At 41.2% G+C, this 22,387-nt stretch overlaps 1 protein-coding gene across 1 annotated transcript in view; it reads right to left on the reverse strand.

Annotated features, from left to right (window-relative positions):
* Positions 1-176: 176 nt before the first annotated feature.
* LOC129858418 (actin-binding LIM protein 3-like) overlaps positions 177-22,387 on the reverse strand; it is an 83,887-nt gene continuing 61,676 nt past the window's right edge. Inside the window, exons 7-9 of the mRNA XM_055927624.1 lie at positions 6,468-6,555; positions 6,303-6,361; positions 177-4,174 (exon numbers count right to left, since the gene is read on the reverse strand). Coding sequence (XP_055783599.1) covers positions 4,013-4,174; positions 6,303-6,361; positions 6,468-6,555 — 309 coding nt within the window. The 3' untranslated portion in view covers positions 177-4,012. The remainder of the gene's footprint in view (positions 4,175-6,302; positions 6,362-6,467; positions 6,556-22,387) is intronic.

Raw genomic sequence — 22,387 nt, forward strand, 5'->3', positions numbered from 1 at the left:
TATATATATATATAGAGAGATATATATATATATATATATATATAGAGAGAGATATATATATATAGAGAGAGAGATATATATATAGAGAGATATATATATATATATATATATAGAGAGAGATATATATATATATAGAGAGAGATATATATATAGAGAGAGAGAGATATAGATATAGATATAGAGAACCCTGTGTTTTCCCCTCATCCATCACCCTGAGCAGGTCATTGAATATGATGCCAGAGCTCAGAAAACACACACACACCTGCAGAAGATGCTCATGCATGGCTGTGTGTGTGTCTCTACATGTGTTTATGTGGATGAATGTGTAAGCTAAAGTTTCCAACAGCAGTACTGCACAGTACAGCTCAGCAAAGACTAGTAGTAGTCCAAACAGAGCGCGCACGCACACGCACACACACACACACACACACACACACACACACACACACACACACACACACACACACACACACACACACACACACACACACACACACTGTGTCCCAATATGACAAACAGACATAACAAGAGGACCTAGCCAGCAGTGTAAGGTGAGGTCACGGGTCAGGGGTGAGTGGAGAATGCAGGTGTCTCCTATCTGTACTGGGCAGGGCGACAGTGACTATGCCACAACTATCTTTGTCCCAAATAGTGCACCTGTTCACTTCTCTTCACTGATTTAACATGGTCCATTCACACCTGCACTGTTGTGAACAGAGCATGATGTTATTACAAAGAGAAGGGACAAGGATAGAGGCCTATGAGTATAAGCAAATTATGGGTTATGAGGATTGCATTGGGGGAAACTGTCTTGCTTATGCTGCAGAAATGATTCCACTGTAAATTCTGCACTTGTATATTGTAATAAATCAATATTTAAGAGAGAGAGACAAAGTCATGTGGGAGTTTTATGTAAATATAGTGTTTTGTTCTTCCCGCCTTTTTTTATTTGTAAAAGTAGTTTAACATAAAGATTGGTAACAGTTTTATTTTTTGTTTATCGGGTTGAAATGAAATGATACTAGATTACTTTAGAAAAAAATTGTGGGCGTTGACTTGCTCCGATAAAAACGATGACGTAAAGAGCCCTTGTTGAAACACTGTGCGATGTTTAACGGTGAGAAATCGCAGAATGGTGATTTTACTAAATGACTGAAGAGTTTGACTGTGTGATATTAGGTGGCTTCCTGTGTAAATATTTTCCGTCTGGATTTTAATGATTTGTATGTCAGCCTCAGGAGGCTGAACAGATTTGGCCTGAGCCCTAGGTTCCTCAAAAAGTTCAACAGCTGCACCATCTAGAGCATTTTGGCTGTATCACAGCTTGATATGGTAAATGCACCGCCCTCAACAGCAAAGCACTAAAGAGGACGGTGCGGACTGCCCAGTACATCACTGGGGCCGAGCTCCCTGCCATCCAGGATCTCTATACCAGGCAGAGGAGACCTGAAAAATGGAGAAAGACTCCCAAGTCATAGACTATTCACTGTGCTACCGTCCTGCAAATGGTATCGGAGCATCGGCTATCAGACCAACAGGCTCCAAGACATCATAAGACTGCTAAATAATGAATGAATGGTTACCCGGTCTATCTGCACTGACCCTATCTTGTACACACTATATATTCGGGGTGGCAGGTAGCCTAGTGGTTAAAGCGTTAGGCCAGTAATCAAAAGGTTGCGGGATCGAATCCCTGCGCTGACAAGGTAAAAATCTGTTGTTCTGCCCCTGAACAAGGCAGTTCCCCGGTAGGCTGTCATTGTAAATAGAAATTTGTTTTTAACTGACTTGCCTAGTTAAATAAAGGTTACATTTACACACTTTCACAAAAAACTTTTACACTCATCATCTTCTGCTGCTACCCTGTTCTTTATATTACTCTTATTATTATCTATCCTGATGTCTAGTCACTTTACCCTTCCTTCATGTACATATCTACCTCAAATACCTTATTATTATCTATCCTGATGTCTAGTCACTTTACCCTTCCTTCATGTACATATCTACCTCAAATATCTTATTATTATCTATCCTGATGCCTAGTCACTTTACCCTGCCTTCATGTACATATCTACCTCAAATACCTTATTATTATCTATCCTGATGCCTAATCACTTTACCCTGCCTTCATGTACATATCTACCTCAAATACTTTATTATTATCTATCCTGATGTCTAGTCACTTTACCCTGCCTTCATGTACATATCTACCTCAAATTCCTTATTATTATCAATCCTGATTTCTAGTCACTTTACCCTGCCTTCATGTACATATCTACCTCAAATACTTTATTATTATCTATCCTGATGTCTAGTCACTTTACCCTGCCTTCATGTACATATCTACCTCAAATTCCTTATTATTATCAATCCTGATTTCTAGTCACTTTACCCTGCCTTCATGTACATATCTACCTCAAATTCCTTATTATTATCAATCCTGATTTCTAGTCACTTTACCCTGCCTTCATGTACATATCTACCTCAAATTCCTTATTATTATCTATCCTGATGCCTAGTCACTTTATCCTGCCTTCATGTTCATATCTACCTCAAATACCTTATTATTATTATCTATCGTGATGTCTAGTCACTTTACCCTGCCTTCATGATACATGTCTACCTCAAATACCTTATTATTATTATCTATCCTGATGTCTAGTCACTTTACCCTGCCTTCATGTTCATATCTACCTCAAAAATCGTATTATTATCTATCCTGATGTCTAGTCACTTTACCCTGCCTTCATGATACATGTCTACCTCAAATACCTTATTATTATCTATCCTGATGCCTAGTCACTTACCCTGCCTTCATGTACATATCTACCTCAAATACCTTATTATTATCTATCCTGATGTCTAGTCACTTTACCCTGCCTTCATGTTCATATCTACCTCAAAAATCGTATTATTATCTATCCTGATGTCTAGTCACTTTACCCTGCCTTCATGATACATGTCTACCTCAAATACCTTATTATTATCTATCCTGATGTCTAGTCACTTTACCCTGCCTTCATGTACATATCTACCTCAAATAGAGGGTGGTACTCCCTGTATATAATAGAATACTGGTACTCCCTGTATATAGCTCTACATTGATCTGGTACTGGTACTTCCTGTATATAACTCCACATTGATCTGGTACTGGTACTTCCTGTATATGGTTCCACATTGATCTGGTACTGGTACTTCCTGTATATAACTCCACATTGATCTGGTACTGGTACTTCCTGTATATAACTCCACATTGATCTGGTACTGGTACTTCCTGTATATGGTTCCACATTGATCTGGTACTGGTACTTCCTGTATATGGTTCCACATTGATCTGGTACTGGTACTCCTTGTATATAGCTCTACATTGATCTGGTACTGGTACTCCCTGTATATAGCTCCACATTGATCGGGTACTGGTACTTCCTGTACACAGCTCTACATTGATCTGGTACTGGTACTTCCTGTATATGGTTCCACATTGATCTGGTACTGGTACTCCTTGTATATAGCTCTACATTGATCTGGTACTGGTACTCCCTGTATATAGCTCCACATTGATCTGGTACTGGTACTTCCTGTACACAGCTCTACATTGATCTGGTACTGTTACTTCCTGTATATAGCTCAACATTGATCTGGTACTGTTACTTTCTGTATATAGCTCCACATTGATCTGGTACTGTTACTTCCTGTATATAACTCCACATTGATCTGATATTGGTACTTCCTGTATATAGGTGCACATTGATCTGGTACTGGTACTTCCTGTATATAGCTCCATTCTTGTGTATTTTATTCCTCTTGCGTTAACATTTTTCTCTTTATTATAATTTTGTAACTCTGCAACATCAGGAAGGGCTCGTAAGTAAGCATTTCACGGTAAAGACTACAGCTGTTGTATTTGGCGCATATGAAAAATCATTAATTTGATAGGAAATGACATGTGGTTGATATTCCCACTAGCCCATGCCTACACCAATCAAACGCTTTGAGATAGTGAGTGCATTCTTCAGGAGAAAATGGTTTGTATTTTCAAAGCTAGTGGGCCCTGAAGGTTGTGTGGAGCTAGAGGAAGATTGACTTGTGATTGGTTACTTACACAGATGACGCGGCTGGGAGAGCCAATAGACGAACCCGGTGGAGAGATGGAGGTCTCTGACAGACGTCTGTGCTGTGGGAAGAAAGAAAAGCAAGAGGAATGAGGGTAACAAAAATCTACTGTCAAAGTGTTTCTCATTCCAGATGAAGTTGGAAATGTTTCTGTAGAGTAGAGTGATACCTATTTTCAGTAGAGTAGAGTGATATCTGTGTTCTGTAGAGTGATATCTGTGTTCTGTAGAGTGATATCTGTGTTCTGTAGAGTGATATCTGTGTTCTGTAGAGTGATATCTGTGTTCTGTAGAGTGATATGTGTTCTGTAGAGTGATATGTGTTCTGTAGAGTGATATGTGTTCTGTAGAGTGATAGATTTGTTCTGTAGAGTGATATCTGTGTTCTGTAGAGTGATATCTGTGTTCTGTAGAGTGATATCTGTGTTCTGTAGAGTGATATGTGTTCTGTAGAGTGATAGATTTGTTCTGTAGAGTGATAGATGTGTTCTGTAGAGTGATATCTGTGTTTTGTAGAGTGATATCTGTGTTCTGTAGAGTAGAGTGATAGCTGTGTTCTGTAGAGTAGAGTGATATCTGTGTTCTGTAGAGTAGAGTGATAGCTGTGTTCTGTAGAGTGAAATCTGTGTTCTGTAGAGTAGAGTGATATTTGTGATCTGTAGAGTAGAGTGATATCTGTGTTCTGTAGAGTGATATCTGTGTTCTGTAGAGTAGAGTGATAGCTGTGTTCTTTAGAGTGATATCTGAGTTCTGTAGAGTAGAGTGATATCTGTGTTCTGTAGAGTAGAGTGATATCTGTGATCTGTAGAGTAGAGTGATATTTGTGATCTGTAGAGTAGAGTGATATCTGTGTTCTGTAGAGTAGAGTGATATCTGTGTTCTGTAGAGTGATATCTGAGGTCTGTAGAGTATAGTGATATCTGTGTTCTGTAGAGTCAAAGCGGTGTTCTGTAGAGTAGAGTGATATCTGTGTTCTGTAGAGTAGAGTGATATCTGTGTTCTGTTGAGTAGAGTGATATCTGTGATCTGTAGAGTAGAGTGATATCTGTGTTCTGTAGAGTAGAGTGATATCTGTGTTCTGTAGAGTAGAGTGATATCTGTGTTCTGTAGAGTAGAGTGATATCTGTGTTCTGTAGAGTGATATCTGTGTTCTGTAGAGTAGAGTGATATCTGTGTTCTGTAGAGTAGAGTTATATCTGTGTTCTGTAGAGTAGAGTTATATCTGTGTTCTGTAGAGTAGAGTGATATCTGTGTTCTGTAGAGTAGAGTGATATCTGTAATCTGTAGAGTAGAGTGATATCTGTGTTCTGTAGAGTAGAGTGATATCTGTGTTCTGTAGAGTAGAGTGATATCTGTGTTCTGTAGAGTAGAGTGATATCTGTGTTCTGTAGAGTAGAGTGATATCTGTGATCTGTAGAGTAGAGTGATATCTGTGATCTGTAGAGTAGAGTGATATCTGTGTTCTGTAGAGTAGAGTGATATCTGTATTCTGTAGAGTAGAGTGATATCTGTGTTCTGTAGAGTAGAGTGATATCTGTAATCTGTAGAGAAGAGTGATATCTGTGTTCTGTAGTGTGAAAGCGGTGTTCTGTAGAGTAGAGTGATATCTGTGTTCTGTAGAGTGATATCTGTGTTCTGTAGAGTGATAGATGTGTTCTGTAGAGTGATAGATGTGTTCTGTAGAGTGATATCTGTGTTCTGTAGAGTAGAGTGATATCTGTGTTCTGTAGAGTAGAGTGATAGCTGTGTTCTGTAGAGTAGAGTGATAGCTGTGTTCTGTAGAGTAGAGTGATAGCTGTGTTCTGTAGAGTGATATCTGAGTTCTGTAGAGTAGAGTGATAGCTGTGTTCTGTAGAGTGAAATCGGTGTTCTGTAGAGTATAGTGATATCTGTGTTCTGTAGAGTAGAGTGATATCTCTGTTCTGTAGAGAAGAGTGATAGCTGTGATCTGTAGAGTAGAGTGATATCTGTGTTCTGTAGAGTAGAGTGATATCTGTGTTCTGTAGAGTAGAGTGATATTTGTGTTCAGTAGAGTAGAGTGATATCTGTGTTCTGTAGAGTAGAGTGATATCTGTGTTCTGTAGAGTAGAGTGATATTTGTGTTCAGTAGAGTAGAGTGATATCTGTGTTCTGTAGAGTAGAGTGATATTTGTGTTCAGTAGAGTAGAGTGATATCTGTGTTTGTCTCACCCTGAGTCGTCTCTCTGCTCTGGCTGCCTGCTTACACAAAGGATGCCACACTTCACCACCTGAGAGAGACAGAGGGAGACAGAGAGGGAGAGAGAAAGAGAGACCAGAGTCCTTGTGAGTTTTATAAGTCAGTGATGCTGTGTGTGTGTGTGTGTGTTTTTTTACCATGCAGGTACATTTCTTCTCCCTCTGTGAACATCATGTGACATCGGGCACAGCGGGCACAGGTAGGGTGGTAGTGCTTCCCCCCTGCCTAGAGAGAGAGAGAGAGCGAGAGAGAGAGAGAGAGAGAGAGAAAGAGAGAGAGAGAAAGATAGCGACACAGAGAGAGACACAGAGAGAGAGACAGAGAGAGAGACCGATTAAGAGAGAAAGACAGAGAGAGACACAGAGAGAGACACACAGAGAGACACACAGAGAGAGAGAGACACAGAGAGAGAGAGACACAGAGAGAGAGAGAGACAGAGACACAGAGAGAGAGACCAAGAAAAAGAGCGAGAGAGAGAGACAGAGAGAGACACAAAGAGAGAGATTCAATTCTCTGTTTTTATTGTTTTTAAGATTAGATAAATACTCAAATCTAAAAATAATTCAAGACAAGTGATGAACAACAACTCTACAAGAAGTTTTGACTCTCGCTAGCTAGCTAGACAACAAAAACCTAGCTAGCTAGCTACACAACAAAAACCTAGCTAGCTAGCTACACAACAAAAACCTAGCTACCAGGCTAACAAGCTAGCCAAAAAAATTTAACAAGGGAAGTTAACACAACTACAGTCGTGGCCAAAAGTTGAGAATGACACAAATATTAATTTCCACAAAATTTGCTGCTTCAGTGTCCTTAGAAATTTTTATCAGATGTTACTATGGAATACTGAAGTAGAATTACAAGCATTTCATAAGTGTCAAAGGCTTTTATTGACAATTACATGAAGTTGATGCAAAGAGTCAATATTTGCAGTTTTGACCCTTCTTCTTCAAGACCTCTGCAATCCTCCCTGGCATGCTGTCAAATAACTTCTGGGCCACAGCCTGACTGATGGCAGCCCATCCTTGCATAATCTATGCTTGGAGTTTGTCAGAATTTGTGGGTTTTTGTTTGTCCACCCGCCTCTTGAGGATTGACCACAAGTTTTCAATGGGATTAAGGTCTGGGGAGTTTCCTGGCCATGGACCCAAAATATCGATGTTTTGTTCCCCAAGCCACTTAGTTATCACTATTGCCTTATGGCAAGGTGCTCCATCATGCTGGAAAAGGCATTTTTCGTCACCAAACTGTTCCTGGATGGTTGAGAGAAGTTGCTCTCGGAGGATGTGTTGGTACCATTCTTTATTCATGGCTGTGTTTTTAGGCAAAATTGTGAGTGAGCCCACTCCCTTGGCTGTGAAGCAATCCCACACATGAATGGTCTCAGGATGCTTTACTGTTGGCATGACACGGGACTGATGGTAGAGCTCACCTTGTCTTCTCTGGACAAGCTTTTTCCAGATGCCCCAAACAATTGTAAAGGGGATTCATCAGAGAAAATGACTTTACCCCAGTCCTCAGCAGTCCAATCCCTGTACCTTTTGCAGAATATCAGTCTGTCCCTGATGTTTTTCCTGGAGATAAGTGGCTTCTTTGCTGCCCTTCTTGACACCAGGCCATCCCCCAAAAGTCTTTGCCTCACTGTGCGTGCAGATGCACTCACACCTGCCTGCTGCCATTCCTGAGCAAGCTCTGTACTGGTGGTGCCCCGAATCCCGCAGATGAATAGATTTTAGGAGACGGTCCTGACGCTGGCTGGACTTTCTTGGGCGCCCTGAAGCTCTCTTCACAACAATTGAACCACTCTCCTTGAAGTTCTTGATGATCCGATAAATGGTTGATTTAGGTGCAATCTTACTATCAGCAATATCCTTGCCTGTGAAGCCCTTTTTGTGCAAAGCAATGATGATAGCACGTGTTTCCTTGCAGGTAACCATGAGTGACAGAGGAAGAACAATGATTCCAAGCATCACCCTCCTTTTGAAGCTTCCAGTCTGTTATTCAAACTGGAGTGATCTCCAGCCTTGTCCTCGTCAACACTCACACCTGTGTTAACGAGAGAATCACTGACATGATGTCAGCTGGTCCTTTTGTGGCAGGGCTGAAATGCAGTGGAAATGTTTTTTTGGGATTCAGTTCATTTGCATGGCAAAGAGGTACTTTGCAATTAATTGCAATTCATCTGATCACTCTTCATACCATTCTGGAGTATATGCAAATTGCCATCATACAAACTGAGGCAGCAGACTTTGTGAAAATGTATATTTGTGTCATTCTCAAAACTTTAATGACCAAACTGAGTGAGTAAACCAAAAAGGAGCAAGGACTATAACATTAAACATATCTTCTGAGTCCATTCTCTACTGTCAAGAGGCCAAAAATGGCACAACGAGGAAAGCTTTAAACAGAAACTACTAAAGGGGAGGCCAGAAACCCTTTTTGCAGACCTCTACAAAAATGGTGACGTGAGTAATCTCATCTTTCTCACTGAGCAGCCAAATGCGCTCAGCAGTCTGCTCTCACTACCCATCCATAAAGACAGAGGGAAGCTGTAATGGGTGGAAGCTGAAAGTCAAAGAGACAGACGACCCAAAATTCCAGTGGGTCAGAAGTTTACATACACTAAGTTGACTGTGCCTTTAAACAGCTTGGAAAAATCCAGAAAATGATGTCATGGCTTTAGAAGCTTCTGATAGGCTAATTGACATCATTTGAGCCAATTTGAGGTGTACCTGTGGATGTATTTCAAGGCCTACCTTCAAACTCAGTGCCTATTTGCTTGACATCATGGTAAAATCAAAGAAATCAGCCAAGACCTCAGAAAAAAAATAGTAGACCTCCACAAGTCTGGTTCATCCTTGGGAGCAATTTCCAAACGCCTGAAGGTTCCACGTTCATCAGTACAAACAATAGTACGCAAGTATAAACAACATGAGACCACGCAGCCGTCTTACTGCTCAGGAAGGAGATGCGTTCTGTCTCCTAGAGATGAACGTACTTTGGTGCGAAAAGTGCAAATCAATCCCAGAACAACAGCAATGGACCTTGTGAAGATGCTGGAGGAAACATGTACAAAGTGTCTATATCCATAGTAAAATTAGTCATATATCGACATAACCTCAAAGGCCGCTCAACAAGGAAAAAGCCACCGCTCCAAAACCGCCATAAAAAACAGACTACGGTTTTCAACTGCACATGGGGACAAAGATCGTACTTTTTGGAGAAATGTCCTCTGGTCTGATGAAACAAAAATAGAACTGTTTGGCCATAATGACCATCGTTGTGTTTGGAGGAAAAAAGGGGAGGCTTGCAAGCCAAAGAACACCATCCCCACCGTGAAGCACGAGGGTGGCAGCATCATGTTGTGGGGGTGCCTTGCTGACATTTCACATTCTTCAAGTAAAGTGGTGATCCTAACTGACCTAAGACAATGACTTTTACTTGGATTAAATGTCAAGAATTGTAACAAACTGAGTTTTAATGTATTTGGCTAAGGTGCATGTAAACATCCGACTTCAACTGTTCACCTACAGCTCATCCCTTGGCAGCAGTACTGTAGGTAACAACACATCCGCCACGCTGATCCTCAATACAGGGGACCCTCAGGGGTGTGTGCTCAGTCCCTTCCTGTACACTCATGACAGCATGGCCACGCTCAACTCCAACACCATCATCAAGTTTGCCGATGACACAACAGTGGTATGCCTGATCACCAACAACGATAACAACAACCTCTCTCTCAACGTGATCAAGACAAAGGAGATGATTGTGGACTACAGGAAAAGGATGACGGAGCACGCCCCCATTCTCATTGACGGGACTGAAGTGGAGCAGGTTGAGCGCTTCAAGTTCCTTGGTGTCCACGTCACCAACAAACTAGAATGGTCCAAACACACTAAGACAGTCGTGAAGAGGGAACGACAAAGCCTATTCCCCCTCAGGAAACTGAAAAGATTTGGCATGGGTCGTCAGATCCTCAAAAGGTTCTACAGCTGCAACATTGAGAGCATCCTGACTGGTTGCATCACTGCCTGGTACGGCAATTGCTTGTCCTCTGACCAGAAGGCATTACAGAGGGTAGTGTGTACGGCCCAGTACATCACCGGGGCCAAGCTTCCTGCCATCCTGGACCTCTATACCAGGCGGTGTCAGAGGAAGGCACTAACAATTGTCAAAGACTCCAGTTATCTTAGTCATAGACTGTTCTCTCTGTTACCACACGGCAAGCGGTACCGAAGCGCCAAGTCTAGGTCCAAAAGGCTTTTTAATAGCTTCTACCCCCAATCCATAAGACTCATGAACAGCTAATCAAATGGCTACCCAGACCCCTGCTGCTACTGCTACGCTGCTGCTACTCTCTGTTTATTACATATGCATAGTCACTTTAACTCTACCTACATGTATATATTACCTCAATTACCTTGACTAACCGGTGCCCCCACACATTGACTCTACTGGTGCCCCCTGTATTTAGCCTCACTATTGTTACTGCTGCTGTTTAATTACATGTTACTTTTATTTAAAAAAAATTACATTAAAAAAAAGCATTGTTGGTTAAGGACTTGTAAGTAAACACTTCCTTGTAAGGTCTACACCTGTTGTAATCGGCACATGTGACAAATACAATTTGATTTGTATTGATTTTTGTAGACTGCTTTATCACCGACCTCAACCCAGAGTCTCTCAGAACCTTCACAGTCAGCTCACTAACACCTCTCTCAGACCACAGTAAAATCACAGTGTATCTGAGAAGAGCGAAACCCAACCATAAAGCATCACGGCCCAATAAATGACATGGTACTAAACAGGCCTATAGATGGAGTGAAAACAGTACAGAAATCTGCCAAAAAGCAATTAATAGCCAAAAAATACAAATCTCTCCAGGACAACTTTTTAGCCTTAACATTCTCTTACAGCAATGAAGGTGAGTGAACATTTGGCCTTTTGTTCAAATATTTTTATTGAACACACACAGGAATGGTGTATAGGTATGAAAGGCAGGTATACAATTTTTAACTAAACATAAAAGAGCAGACAGAAATAAAAAGATCCAGAGTTCTGGGTACAAAACAATTATTACAAAACAAGACATACAAAACAAGGACAGGTAGAAAGAAAGAGGGTGGGTGTCACCCCCCCTTATTCCCCCCCTTATCCCTTCCCCTTATACCCCTCCCCGCTGCTCGGGTGGCGGTGCCAGCACGTGCTGCCCAGAGGTGGATTAAAATATTACAATGGAGAGTGCGTTAAAAAGTACAAATTCACAGCGCCGAATGGTCCAAGTAAGAGAGGAAAGGCTGCCAGATCTGATCAAATGTTAATAATTTATTGTTCAGAATATATCTAATCCTTTCTAAGTGTACAGTGTTTGCCAATTCGCTGAGCCATAATTTGGTAGTGGGCGCTTCCCTCTTTTTCCAGAACAACAAGATTAGTTTTTTTGCCGAAATGAGACTGTAAGAGATGAGTTGTTTTTGGGGGTTGGTTAGTCCGATTAGGGAATCAGACACTCCCAGGATTATCAGAAGCGGGTCTGGGTCAATTGAAGTCTCCAGAACTTCAGAGAGGATCCTAAAAATTCCACACCAGTAACCATGCAAGCTAGAGCATAGGGCAAAGCAGTGGAGAAGTGTACCCTGTGCAGCCTGACATTTATCACACAAAGGGGATGTATCAGGAAATATCCTATGCAGTTTGGTTTTGGAATAGTGTAATCTGTGTAATACCTTGAATTGTATGAGCCGATGTCTGGAGTTAATGGAGCAGGTGTGGATATACTCCAAGCTATCTTCCCAGTCTGCCATCGAAATGTCAGTCCCTAGTTCTTCCTCCCATTTTGCCTTAATGGCCTCTGTAGAGGGTGTGCTAACCGATTGAAAAGAGTCATATAAACGAGATATCAGTTTGTCTGAGGTGGGGGATGTTTTTATGCATCCGTCAAACATGGAAGGCTTAGCGTTCCCAAATGTTGGGAGGTGTTTCCTAACATAGTCTCTGATTTGTAGGTATCTGAAAAAGTTATTTCTGGGAAGATTATAAGTTTCCCTCAGCAACTCAAAGGAAGCAAAGGTCCCTTCTATATATAAATCCCCTATGGTACTTATCCCCAACTCTCCCCATTGCTCAAAGGTGTTATCAAGGTTGGAGGGGGCAAAGGAGGGGTTCCTGGCAACAGGGAGCATGAATGACATTGGTCTAAGCTCAAAGTGGGTTTTAATTTGCTTCCAGATTCGGACTGTGCTATGTATAATAGGATTGTTACGATAAAGTGACCTCTCCAGATTGACAGGCGACAAAATCACAGCACCAATAGAGAAGGGGTGACACTCCTCACGCTCCATACTAAGCCAGGTGGGTGACGGACGTGCGTCATCCAGCAAAAACGTAACCGCACGGAGGTTAGCGGCCCAATAATAAAATATAAAATTTGGGAGAGACAGTCCTCCTTCCATCTTGGATTTGCAGAGGTGTTTTTTACCTATCCTGTGTGTTTTATAATCCCAGATGAAAGGATTGATAATTGAGTCCAGTTGTTTATGAAAGGATTTAGGTATGAATACTGGGATGTTCTGGTATAGGTAGAGCAGTTGTGGGAGGAAGACCATTTTAATGGCATTAATTCTTCCGAGCAGAGAAATTGGGAGAGTTCTCCAAAATTGTATGTTTGTTTTTAGTTTTTGCATCAGCGAGGGGAAATTCTCTTTAAATAGTAAGGAATATTGTTTGGTAACTACAATTCCTAGATAGGTAAATTTTTCTGAAGATAACTTAAGTGGAAGATGTTCTAGCCAGGAGGTGTTTTGTAACCGTATGGGCATTAATTCACTCTTGTTCCAATTTATTCTGTATCCCGAGAAGGTACCAAACAAATTAATCACATCAAGAATAGCTGGAATACTAGCTTGGGGTTCTGTTACATAGAGGAGAATGTCATCTGCGTATAGGGAAATCTTATTTAGAGTATCTTTAGTATTATAGCCGTGTATTGCTGCATCAGATCTAATCGTCTGAGCGAGAGGTTCAATGATTAGGGCGAAGAGCATCGGCGACAGCGCACAACCCTGCCTTGTCCCTCTGTAGAGGTTAAATCGGGGCGACAATGATTGGTTAGTGAGTATTCTCGCACAGGGGTTCCTATATAAAAGCTGGATCCAATTTATGAACCCATCTCCAATATTAAATTTATGTAGGACTTTGAATAGATAGGACCACTCAACTTGGTCAAAAGCCTTCTCGGCGTCAAGAGATATAACGGCAAGGTCCATGTTTGGTAACCTCTGAGAATACATAATGTTGAAGAGGCGCCTGAGATTGAAGAATGAGTTTCTTTTCGGGATAAAGCCGGTCTGGTCCGAATGGACCAGTTTGCCAATTAAAGTGCTAAGCCTGTTAGCCAGGGTTTTTGCTAAAATCTTTTGGTCTGTATTGAGGAGGGATATTGGTCTGTATGACCCTACCTCTTCCGGATCTTTACCCTTCTTATGTATAACTGTAATGAATGCTTCCTCCAAAGTAGATGGAAGAGCTCCATCCTCTCTGGACTGAACCAACATTTTGTGCAGGTAGGGAGAGAGCATGTTGCTGAATGTTTTATAGAATTCACCCGGGTATCCATCTGGGCCCGGGGTCTTGCCACTCTTTAGAGTTTTGATTGTTTCTCGAATTTCTTCAAGAGATATTTCCTTATTCAGGAAGTTAGAATCTTCCTGGCTCAGGGCAGGAAGATTACAGTCATCCAAAAAGTTTTGCATAATTAAGGGGTTAGAATCGGCTTTAGATGTATATAGAGTCTCATAAAACTGACGGAATCTGTCATTGATGTCTTTGGGGGAAGAGAGTAATTCCCCAGATGCAGACTTAACTTTGTGAATCATTCGGTCACTCACAATTTTTCGAAGTTGTCTGGCGAGTAATTTGTGTGGTTTGTCACCAAACTCAAAATATTTTTGCTTGGCGTAGAGAAAAGATTTAGCAATTTTAGCTGAGAGAGTCTGATTATATTCAAATTTTAAAGAGGTAATTTTTTTATGTTTCTCCATAGATGGATGTCTAGCATTCTCCCTATCCAGTAAGTGAATTTGTCCCTCCAGTACTACCAATTTTCCCTTGTTTTGCCTACTCCTGGCAGTCTGATAGGAGATAATACAGCCTCTCAAATAAGCCTTAAGTGTTTCCCACAGTAATGCTGGGGAAGTCTCTGTGTTGTCGTTGGTATCAAAGAAAAATGTTATTTGGTCTTTAAGATGTTCACAGAATGTTGGTTCTGTGAGGAGCTGAGGATTTAACCTCCAGACCCTCTCGTTTGGTACCATGTCACCCAATCTCAGGGAGAAGGTGAGTGGACTGTGGTCCGAGATTATAATATCATGATACTTCACATTACAGGTATAGGGGAGTAGTTTAGCATCAACCAAAAAGTAGTCAATTCGAGTATAAACATTGTGAACATGAGAGTGAAAGGAGTATTCCCTGCCCGTAGGGTTAGTGATCCTCCATATATCAAATAAGTTAGAATTCTTTATGTAGGTATTCAAGAATTCACTTGAATAGGAGGTGGGGGTTCGCCGGGTAGAGGATCTGTCCAAATATTGGTCTAGCACGCAGTTAAGGTCCCCTCCAATGATCAGGTTAGTATGGGAGATATCTGGAATCAGGGCAAGGACTCTTTTGAAAAAAGAGGGGTTATCAATGTTTGGCCCATAGATATTTAGTAGAGTTACAGAAGTAGAGTGGATCTCTCCTATTACGATCACATAACGACCCTCTTTATCCACAATAGTGGTTTTATGTAGAAAGGGAATTCCTTTCCGTACCAGAATCGCTGTGCCTCTCGTTTTGGCAGAGAAGTTAGAGTGATACACTTGCCCCACCCACCTACATTTAAGTCTGCTGTGAGCATTATTTTTCAGATGGGTTTCTTGCAAAAATATAATATCAGACGAGAGTGCTTTCAAGTGGGCTAGGACCTTGCCTCTCTTAATTGGTTCGTTTAAGCCCCTGACATTCCAGGAAGTGAATGTGAGCCCCGCCCCCCTCTCATTTGTAGTTCCTATGGTGGCCTGCATAACTTGTAACTCAATAAAAAGGTAAGAAAGCGCACCAAACCATCACGATCAGCATATGTAGCAGCTACACCCGAGCAGTATCCAGCCAGCCCCTCCCCCCCTGCAAGCCCCTTTACTTCCCACCCTGTTCCCCTACTTTCCCCACTATTTACCCCCCCGCCCAACCCACCTTTAACAGGCATACACAAATAGGAGAGAAAATAAAATAAAAATAAAAATAATAAACACATTGTCTGGCCGATGCCAAAAAAGCACGGCGCGACCTCGAACAAGAGGTGAAACAGAAATAAAATCCCAACTGTACGTTCACCTCTCACTATCCTAGAACTTCTACTAACATATGAACTGAGGAGGCTCCCGCGAATAAAGTGTCCAATTAGCATCTAATAAACCTAAAGAGAATAAGTTTCAACCTAAACATATTGCGCACTTAAGCGTCATCTTGGGTCTATCTATCCCTGAGATAAGCAAGATATAGCATCACAAGATTATTTTGCTAAGCACTGCCGGTCTAAACATGAACCATCAGCAACCAACTTAGACAGCCGTACATTTACATATTGTGGGTTAGATCGGAAACAAGAATTTTTCTAAATTAAACGTATCCCCCAGTCAGAAAATAAATAAATAAAAAGGTTATATATATACATGTATACATACACACACATACACATACTTACCCATATACATATATATATATATATAAATATACATATACATACATACATACATATACACACATATATATACATACATACACATACACACATACAAACACATACACACACACACACATCCCCAAAAAATACATATAAAGGTATATATTTAAAAATATACATATACACACACACACCCATACATATCTACATATGCGCATATACACATACATACCCATACATACAGAAACATTCATGCCCCAGAGTAATAATCTACACTAATTTAAAATATACACATACATAATAGTAACATGCTAAGAGAAAATAATTATAAAGTACAAATAATAATTATATGTACGCACACCTACCTAGACACTACAGAGGGCTGGTAGGGATCTAATCGGGAGAGCGGCCCTCGGCTATATCAAAGGCAGAACGGCACAAAACATCCACCTGCTATCCAGGTGTCTGTGTCTGCCCCTTCCCCCACCATCACCCCCAGTCCCCTGCAAGCTTTAAATAAATGGTATTGTAATAACAATAAATGTAAGAATTAAAAAATAAATAACGAAACAAAAAAAAATGGGGGTAATAAGTATATTCATCCGAAAGTGACAATGATCAAACCTGGAAGGCATCCTAAATAGGCATCGCTCTGAACACAGCCAGAATGAAAGTGACTTTAATTGAGAGCCAAGACCGCCCTCCACAGCATCTTGCATGTTCGGTAGCCCTTGTTGAGACCGTTCAATACGGTTTCACCCGTTATGGTTTAGTATGGATTCGATTCCATGAGCAGACCCTAACACACAATGACAAGGCACTCTAACCTGTACGGGGGATTGGCTTATGTTCCCGGATAAACTTCTCTGCGTCCAAAACCGAGGAGAGCCACATCTTCTCACCAGAGGGCGGGGTAATTCTTAGTCTTGCAGGGAAGAGCAAGGCTGGGCGAAGATGGAGTTTGTAGAGTTTGGCCATGACATCTCTGTAGCCGCCACGGTCCTTTGCCACATCGGGCGCATAATCATCATAGACACGGAAGGGGTGCCCTTTATGTAACAGGTTGCCCCTCATTCGGGCCTCGCGCAGGATAAGATCCTTGGTCTTGAAACTGTGACAACAGATGATTACTGGGCGAGGGCGTTGACCCGGTCCAGGCACTGGGACAGGGGCGCGATGTGCACGGTCCAGCTGGGGGTCCGAACCCAAAACGTCCGATCCCATTGCATCCTTCAATAGCTTGGCGAAGAAGTCGGTGGGGCGAGAGCCTGCCTCTACCCCCTCTGCCAGACCAACAACGCGAAGGTTATTACGTCTGGAACGGCCCTCCAGGTCGACCACTTTCACAGAAAGCCTCTGCACAGTACCCTGTAGTGACGAGCACAGCTTCTCTAACTCGTCGATCCTACCAGCGCTGAATTCAGAAGCCCTCTCAAGGTCCACAATAATCTGGCCCTGCGAAGCGACCGCTCGAATGGTGCCCTCGATTTTGGTGTCCAGTTCAGCAATAGTAGCCTTAAGATCCTCAGCTAAAGCAACACGTAGTTCTCCCAAAGCCTGGGTAAGTTCTTTAAGTGTCACGTTGTTGCCTGTGCCTTCCGCCATGTCTGTCTCGTTGTTTGGTGTGGAGTAGGCCTCCGATGTGGATTTATTGTCCTTTGGTCGCTTATTACTCGGCATTTTTACACAGAAAGTTACGATGTTGTATTAGAAAGAAACGTTTGTTGTAAAAAGTATCATAAAGTAGGGTAAGTTAGATTATTTCGCAAAAAAGTTGCAGGAGCCTCTCACACGCAGCCGTTCACTCCAACATGCTAGCTCCGCCCCACATTTGGCCTTTTGGAACATAAACTTTATATTTGACAAATTAGCCTCCTTGGCTAATCGAAAGAAACATAAGAGCAAACCAAAAATAATAGATAATGAAAAATGGTTTGATAATTATTGCAAAAATCTAAGAAAGTCATTGGGAAATATATCTAATCAAAAACACAGAGACCCAGACAACAAAAAGATACCCCTTCAATATGGAGAAACACTGAAGCAATACAAACACACCCTAAGAACAAAAAAGGAACAGCACATCAGAAATCAGCTGGATGGAATTGAGGAATCCATAGAATGAAACCACTTCTGGGAGAATTGGAATAAATTAAACAAACTTCATCATGAGGAATTGGCTATCCAAAATTTGGACATGTGGAGAAATCACTTTGCAAACATCTACAGCAATATAACAAAGAGCCCAGAACAACAAGATACACAAGAACATTTACAAATACTTGAATCAGCAGTCAAAGATGATCAGAATCCTGTGGATACCTCAAATACAGTAGACAAACTATGCACTCTGCAACCCAAAAAGGCCTGTGGTGCTGAATGGTATTGTAAATGAAATGATCAAATATACAGACAACAAATTCAAATTGGCTATACACAAACTCTTCAACATTATCCTCACTGCAGGTATTCTCCCAGGATTGATCACACCAATCTAAAAAAGTGGAGACAAATTTGCCCGAAATAATTAGAGGAATAATTAAAGGAATTTGTGTCAACAGCAAATAAGGGAAAATTCTCTGCAGTATCATAAATAGCAGACTACGTCATTTCCTTTCTGAATACAACGTCCTGCGAGGAAGCAGGATTGGATATCAAACAACAAACCACATTAGAGGGTCTACACTCTAACTGACAAACAAGTAAACCACATTAGAGGGTCTACACTCTAACTGACAAACAACAAACCACATTAGAGGGTCTACACTCTAATTGACAAACAAGTAAACCACATTAGAGGGTCTACACTCTAATTGACAAACAACAAACCACATTAGAGGGTCTACACTCTAACGGACAAACAACAAACCACATTAGAGGGTCTACACTCTAACGGACAAACAACAAACCACATTAGAGGGTCTACACTCTAACGGACAAACAACAAACTACATTAGAGGGTCTACAATCTAATTGACAAACAACAAACCACATTAGAGGGTCTACACTCTAACGGACAAACAACAAACCACATTAGAGGGTCTACACTCTAATTGACAAACAACAAACCACATTAGAGGGTCCTCACTCTAATTGACAAACAAGTAAACCACATTAGAGGGTCTACACTCTAACTGACAAACAACAAACCACATTAGAGGGTCTACACTCTAACTGACAAACAACAAACCACATTAGAGGGTCTACACTCTAATTGACAAACAAGTAAACCACATTAGAGGGTCTACACTCTAATTGACAAACAAGTAAACCACATTAGAGGGTCTACACTCTAATTGACAAACAAGTAAACCACATTAGAGGGTCTACACTCTAATTGACAAACAACAAACCACATTAGAGGGTCTACACTCTAACTGACAAACAACAAACCACATTAGAGGGTCTACACTCTAATTGACAAACAACAAACCACATTAGAGGGTCCTCACTCTAATTGACAGACAAGTCAACCACATTAGAGGGTCTACACTCTAATTGACAAACAACAAACCACATTAGAGGGTCCTCACTCTAATTGACAAACAAGTAAACCACATTAGAGGGTCTACACTCTAATTGACAAACAAGTAAACCACATTAGAGGGTCTACACTCTAATTGACAAACAAGTAAACCACATTAGAGGGTCTACACTCTAATTGACAAACAAGTAAACCACATTAGAGGGTCTACACTCAAACTGACAAACAAGTAAACCACATTAGAGGGTCTACACTCTAACTGACAAACAAGTAAACCACATTAGAGGGTCTACACTCTAACTGACAAACAAGTAAACCACATTAGAGGGTCTACACTCTAACTGACAAACAAGTAAACCACATTAGAGGGTCTACACTCTAACTGACAAACAAGTAAACCACATTAGAGGGTCTACACTCTAATTGACAGACAAGTCAACCACATTAGAGGGTCTACACTCTAATTGACAAACAACAAACCACATTAGAGGGTCCTCACTCTAATTGACAAACAAGTAAACCACATTAGAGGGTCTACACTCTAATTGACAAACAAGTAAACCACATTAGAGGGTCTACACTCTAATTGACAAACAAGTAAACCACATTAGAGGGTCTACACTCTAATTGACAAACAAGTAAACCACATTAGAGGGTCTACACTCAAACTGACAAACAAGTAAACCACATTAGAGGGTCTACACTCTAACTGACAAACAAGTAAACCACATTAGAGGGTCTACACTCTAACTGACAAACAAGTAAACCACATTAGAGGGTCTACACTCTAACTGACAAACAAGTAAACCACATTAGAGGGTCTACACTCGAACTGACAAACAAGTAAACCAAATTAGAGGGTCTACACTCTAATTGACAAACAAGTAAACCACATTAGAGGGTCTACACTCTAATTGACAAACAACAAACCACATTAGAGGGTCTACACTCGAACTGACAAACAAGTAAACCACATTAGAGGGTCTACACTCTAATTGACAAACAAGTAAACCAAAGGCACAACTCGTGATCTGTAGACTTCAATAAAGCATTTGATTCAATTTGGCACAAAGGTATTTTTATAGACTAATAGAACGTGGCATTGGAAGGAAAACATATGATGTTATTAAATCAATGTACACTAAAAACAAATGTGCGGTTAAAATTGGCAAACATACTTATTCTCTCAGGGATGTGGTGTGAAAGTCCAACACAATTTAACATCTACATTAATGAATTGGCAAACACATTAGAAGAATCTGCAGCACCTGGTCTCACCCTACACAACACTGAAATCAAGTGTCTGCTGTACGCAGATGACCTGGAGCTGCGTACAGCCCTACAATGTCAAGAGATGAAACAAGAGAAGAGTCCCCTCAGTCAGCTGGTTCTGAGGCTCAGTTCACTAACCCAAACCAACCCCATAGAGCCTGAGTAAATCTGGCCCAACCAAATCATCACAAAGCAAAAATACAAATATATCACCTATTGGAAAGACACCACAAAACACAAAAGTAAACATCAATGCTATTTGGCTCTAAACAGACAGTACATTGTGGCAGACTATCTTGACTGATAGAAAAACCGAGGAAAACACTGACTAGGTACAGACTCGGTGAGCACAGTCTGGCTATAGAGACCGTTTGTCACAGGCAAACCTGGCTGCCCAGAGAGGACAGGCTGTTCTCACTCTGACCCCGGGGAGAGGTAGAGACATAGCTGCATTTCCTATTACACTGTGACAAATACTCAGACCCAAGATAATCTTTCTTTCCCAAAATTATCATTCGGTACAAAGAATTTGAAACTATAAAATATATGTATTGGGTGAAAAGCCAAAATGTGCAGTTTTGGCAGTCAAATATGTGTCCTCCAGCCACAACCTGAGGGACAGTGTAATGTAATGTCAATAATATTTCCCATTTTGTTTTGTTTTGGTTTTCATACCATGTCATGGGGCTTTTCATACCATGTCATGTTGAGACTGGCCTACTAATATTGCTTTAATGTATTATTATTCTCATTAATATTGTTGTTGCAGTTGTTGATGGTAATCCCATTTCCACTACTACTATCATTATTGCTGTTGGTCCCATCATTTTTGTTATATGTATACTTTGACAATGCAAGTAATTTAACTTGCCAGTCTATTGAATTGGAAATTGAATTGAGAGAGGAAGAGAGATAGAGAAGGGGAGGGGGGGAGAGCGAGAGAGATGGTGAGAGAGAGAGAAAGAGAGAGAGGGGTGGTGAGAGAGAGAGAGGGTGAGAAAGAGAGCGAGGGGTGGTGAGAGAGGGGGGCTGAGGAAGATGAAGTAAATTATTTGAATGTGAACATCTAGTAAAGATAGCTAATCATCCTAATCGTCAGTTAACAGTGGTCACCAGTGGTCTCCTACTTAATGATAGCCTATCAGTGGGATAATAATGATGGTTCTCATCACGGCCCTCTATTCAACAGCTTCTACACTGAGGATTCCTCCCAAATGGCACCCTATTCCTAGGTAGTGAACTAGGACCCATAGGGCTCTAGTCAAAAGTAGGACGCTATGTTGGGAAAAGCGTACCATTTGGGACATAGCATGAGCTCTGCCTTCCTACAGTAATTAGCACAACAATCCCTCTGGGTCACCTAAACACATTATACAGAGAGGGTGAGGCAGGTGAAGAGGTGTCAGAGAGAGAGAGATGGAGGGAGGAATCAAATCAAATCAAATGTATTTATATAGCCCTTCTTACATCAGCTGATATCTCAAAATGCTGTACAGAAACCCAGCCTAAAACCCCAAACAGCAAGCAATGCAGGTGTAGAATCACAGTGGCTAGGAAAAACTCCCTAGAAAGGCCAA

This window comes from Salvelinus fontinalis, chromosome 6, assembly GCF_029448725.1.
Source record: "Salvelinus fontinalis isolate EN_2023a chromosome 6, ASM2944872v1, whole genome shotgun sequence".
Classification (NCBI taxonomy): domain Eukaryota; kingdom Metazoa; phylum Chordata; class Actinopteri; order Salmoniformes; family Salmonidae; genus Salvelinus; species Salvelinus fontinalis.